Raw genomic sequence first — 4817 nt, 5'->3', positions numbered from 1 at the left:
CAGAACTTTCAGTATAATGTATTGTTGAGATTTGTAGTCCTCTTTTGGGCTATTATATGGGTCCATGGTGTGCCGGCGACACGTGCTTTCTTCTATGTTGACACCAGTTAACTAGCTGGTCTTTGCTACAGCACCCCCATACTCCAGGCTTTAACTAGGAAGGAGTATGATGGGCACATATCTACCTATGGAAACTGTCCTGCCACTGCATGAAGAGACCCTGGATTTAGTTCTCTTTTGGGTCGCAGGACATTTACTGATGGCCTCCTGTGACCCAAAGTCACCACATAGTGGGCTATTGGCTGCTATATGCCGACAGCGCCGAGCCGCTCTGTAAGCTGTAGCTGGGAAAGATCCCGAGAATGTCAAGATCCACCCCGCTGGCTGATTGACAGCTAGATCCTGGGAGCCAGCTGTGCCCGCCCCCTCCCCTGTCTGTCCCTCCAATGAGCGCTGGAGGAACAGAGTGGGGGGAATCCCTGCGGGGAGAGGGGAATCCCTGCGGGCAGAGGGGAAGGGGCAATCCCTGCGGGGAGAGGGGAAGGGGGAGTCCCTGCCGGGAGAGGGGAAGGGGGAGTCCCTGCGGGGAGAAGGAAATGGGGAGCCCCTGCGGGGGAATCCCTGCGGGGAGAGGGAGAATCCCTGCGGGGAGAGGGGAAGTCCCTTTGGGGAGAGGGGAAGGGGGAATCCCTGCGGGGAGAGGGAGAATCCCTGCGGGGAGAGGGAGATTCCCTGCGGGGAGAGGGGAAGTCCCTTTGGGGAGAGGGGAATGCCTGCGGAGAGAGGGGAAGGGGGAATGCCTGCGGGGAGAGGGGAATCCCTGCGGGGAGAGGGGGAATGCCTGCGGGGAGAGGGGGAATGCCTGCGGGGAGAGGGGAAGTCCCTTTGGGGAGAGGGGAAGTCCCTTTGGGGAGAGGGGAATGCCTGCGGGAGCACTAGCTGATGCTAAAAACCTGCAAAGCAATATTCAGACTGGGAGAGAATGGAGGCAAATCATTATTTACTTCCCCCCCCCATTTGTGTACCAGTGGAGAGATTTCCTTTCCTTCCTGTTCTGTGGACGAAACAGGAAGTAAGAGCAAATCTGTTCAAGTGAAGGAATTTCCTCTTAGACAGTTGTCACCGGAACCAAAGTCCTCACCGGAAGATTTCCCTCTATTTCTGTCCTGGTGACAACTTTTGATCCAATGAAGAGAGAGAATCTCCCCAGCAGGGACCAATCTGCGTTGCTTCGACTGCTATGGAAAAGTAATTGGTCGGAACTTCCTATAGTGTCTGGCAGGGGTGTCTGGACTGGGAACATGGCTGAGCACAATTACAAATTCTTCTGCACCTAAGACGCCCAAAACCTTTAAACCCCACACTTAGCTTTCTGACTAAACCCCAGATCTGAAGTAGGGTTGGCGTCAGGGTTCTGCAGAGGCCACTCCAGTTCAACACCAAACCCATCAATCTATGTCTCTATGGATCTGGCTTTGTGCGCAGAGGCCTGGGCTGCATAAGAAATCATGGGGCCCCATACAGCCCCTCCCCAGGATTAAGCGGCATCTGCAGCTGGTTGGGGAGGAGGGGGACGGACTCTCACTCTCACCAGTACTGGCCGTGGCACGGTGTACATCAGGGGTGGGCAACTCCGGCCCTCCAGCTGTGCTTTAATCCCAACACGTCTCTGGGAGTCATGACTATAACTATCAGTCTTGCAATGCCTCATGGGACTTGTAGTTCCACAAGAGCTGCAGGGCTGGGGTTGCCCACCCCGGTGTGGACACTTAACACCTTTGTTGGTGGGCTGGCATGATGCTGGCCAAGGAGGGGATATACCGGAAATAATATGGGGGAATGATGTCAGGGGTAAGCAGGGGCCTAGCATTGGCTGCAACAACAGGGAGGCAGCTGGACCCAGACCTCACTTTTAACCCAATGGGGCCCGGTATGGGAGTACTGTCTGTACCCCTCAATCGGCGGCCATGACAGGGTCATGCTGGAACAAAAACAGGCCGTCCACAAAGTTGAGTACAATTGTCTAACATGTCTTTGTATGCATTGCTTGTACCCTTCACTGGAGATACCTGAGCTCAATCATTGGGGGGTGGGGGGGGGAGGGGAGAAGTGTCTATGTACACATGGCCATATAGTGTACGGATATGTGCAGGTAGCAAGACCATGCATACAAGCCCTCATAGGTCTGCATCCCCTCCACAATGCTTCAGTACACATACACAGTATATTGTCACAGTGTCCCACCTTATACCCGAGCCTTGCCGCCCTCTGTAGCAGCGTCTCCCCGGCGTTCTTATTCACAATCAGCTTCCTGGCTTCTGGCGGTATGTGCTGACCGCTGGGAGTGCCGCAGGAGCCCAGGGCGCCGCCACGCCGAGACCTGTGCGGGGTCCCGGGTTCGCTGCCCTTCCGCGGAGATTTCCCAAGCGAGGATTTGGGGGACTGCAAGCCCCGACGTCCCTTCCCCTGTTAGAATGAGAAACATGTCAATCAGATGAAAGGTGGTTCCCAAAATGGCAACATGACAGAAATCTCCGGAGTCTGACTTTTTCCGTCTTCTAATCTTTATGAATAAAGAAAAAAATGGGGAAATATTGAAAACGGTTATTGGGATTTTATTTCTTCAATTGTATGCGTCCCATTTTCTACCTGCGGTCAGCCCACTGTAACATATCAGCTCCAGCAAGCCTGCCGGGGAAGGTCGGTGTGGCTGAATCCGATGGGCCCTCCAACTATTAATTACACATAAACCTGAAGCTGAATCTGCTTCTATTTTGCCTTCCCCGGTTCCGCCCTCCGCAATGCTAATTATGTTTAAATAAAACCCTTTTTTCCCCCATTCAATATTTTGTTCCTCTTTGCCAGGTGTCGGCATGATCTGCCTGCATTGCATAGAGCAGGAGCAGCTAACCTTGTACTCCAGCTGTTGTGGAACTACAAGTCCTGTGAGGCATTGCAAGACTGACAGCCACAGGCATGGCTAGTTTTGCCACAGCTGGATTGCGAGGTTAGCTACCCCTGTGCTATGCAATGCAGGTGTTCTATCAAAGTTTGTGACTGCGTTAGAATGTGTGACTGGTCACACATTTTAACATAATCCCGCCCAGTTTTTCATCGGTGGAATATGTGACCGGCAAAGGGTAAAGAATTCCAACTCTTTCTCAGCTGTTTCAGGGCAGATCGGCATCGCAGATGGTATGTGGGGGAGAACTGATCTGCCCTGGAACAGCTGATCTGTCCTGAAATGTCACTTTGCGAGTGCGATCTCGCATTCCACAAAGTCCGATAGAAGTGACATTTGAGGACCGATCAGCTGTTCCAGGGCAGATCGGTTCTCCCGCACATACCATCTGCGATGCCGATCTGCCCTGGAACAGCTGAGAAAGAGTTGGAGTTCTTCACCTTTTGCTGGTCACACATTCCACTGCCGAAAAACTGGGCGTGATTACGTTAAAATGTGTGACCACGTCACCGGTCAAACATTCCAACCCAGTCACAATCTTTGATAGAACACAGGCAGATCATGGCTGGTGGGAGGAGTCAGCATGATGCTGTACATAGCTTCCTGAAAACATCACTGCACCCCGCCCTGATGCAAACAGTGGGCTGGCCCTTGGGAGGAGTTATGCAAATATAAAAATCTCTTGATGGGTAGATGTCAGACTGGAGGAGTGCGTGTTCCTAGGCAGGCTGTATTTGCATGCAGATCACTTTAGGTAACTCCCACATGTGATGCTGAGCTGCATTAATGCAAGAACTGAAATCCAATGAATGAAAGGGGCGGGGCCAGGGATAGTAAGGCTGGGGAGGAAAGCACTAGATGATGCTAGTCGTCATCCAGCCAGGAAATGAGGCGGGCTCTACTTGACTTGCTTGAGAAGCTCACAGTGTGCAGCGAAATCAGAGTAAGCCAATCCAGTCCAGGAGAGAAGCCGGTACAAATGGATAGGGGACATCCAGCATCATCTAACGCTTTCTCCCCTAGCCTGACTAACCCGCCCCTTTCCTTCATTGAATTTCAGTTCTTTAAATCACGAAGGCTCAGAGTCACACGTGGCTATTCCCCTCTCTGTGTCTTCTCTCTGTCTAAGTAGCTCCGGAACATTTGATCGAAGCCCCTGCTAGATATGAAGCTCCGTTAGACCCATCAGGAGGTCTTCTGTCCGTGTTCTACCTTCATCTCCTCGTCCGTGCTTCCTCCCAGGTGTTTCGTTTTGCACGTGCGTTTCCCGGAGGGTTTGTCCATCGTCCCGCCCGAGGTGGAGTGCTCTGGGCTGCCTCTTGAGGAGCCTTGTCTCGGGTTAGATGGGGAGTTCTTGGTTTTTAAGGACCCGCTCTTCCTGTCTGGTGATGACTTCTTTTTATAGGGACCTAAAAAAGACACAATAAGGAGCAGGAGATGCTGAAAAACACTTCATTCACTTGGAGGTTATATGTGCAGTACTCATGAGGACGCCCGTACCATATATCAGGGATGAGAACGTGTCCACATACAACGCTAACACAACAATTCTGTTTAACATTGGACTCAAGCATCCTCTTCAACTTGTTCCCAAACCTCCTTTACCCCAACCACAATAAGTGTCCCATGATGCATTGGGAGACTGGTGGGCTGGATCGTGGGCGGGCACCCTTCATTTTTACAGGTGAATGGTGTAGGGCGGTTCAAGGGACTCATGACCTGTCAATCAATTTGTGCAGGTAGAGTGGGACTGGGAGTCTCAGCACTCACAGGAACTCCAACAGCAGAAAGCAGTGATGTAATTTAGGGCTGCAACAACTAATCAATTAAATCATTGATTATGAGAATAGCTGGC

At 51.9% G+C, this 4817-nt stretch overlaps 1 protein-coding gene across 1 annotated transcript in view; it reads right to left on the bottom strand.

Moving 5' to 3' along the window:
• The window catches only part of BCORL1 (BCL6 corepressor-like 1), an 88897-nt gene that overhangs the window by 16258 nt on the left and 67822 nt on the right, over positions 1–4817 (bottom strand). Inside the window, exons 10-11 of the mRNA XM_018576280.1 lie at positions 4175–4371; positions 2245–2466 (exon numbers count right to left, since the gene is read on the bottom strand). Coding sequence (XP_018431782.1) covers positions 2245–2466; positions 4175–4371 — 419 coding nt within the window. The remainder of the gene's footprint in view (positions 1–2244; positions 2467–4174; positions 4372–4817) is intronic.

The sequence above is a fragment of the Nanorana parkeri genome, unplaced genomic scaffold (assembly GCF_000935625.1).
Source record: "Nanorana parkeri isolate BGI_ZX_2015 unplaced genomic scaffold, ASM93562v1 scaffold62, whole genome shotgun sequence".
Classification (NCBI taxonomy): Eukaryota; Metazoa; Chordata; class Amphibia; order Anura; family Dicroglossidae; genus Nanorana; species Nanorana parkeri.
The sequence above is the reverse complement of the archived record's forward strand: the minus strand, read 5'-3'. Positions and strand labels throughout refer to the sequence as shown.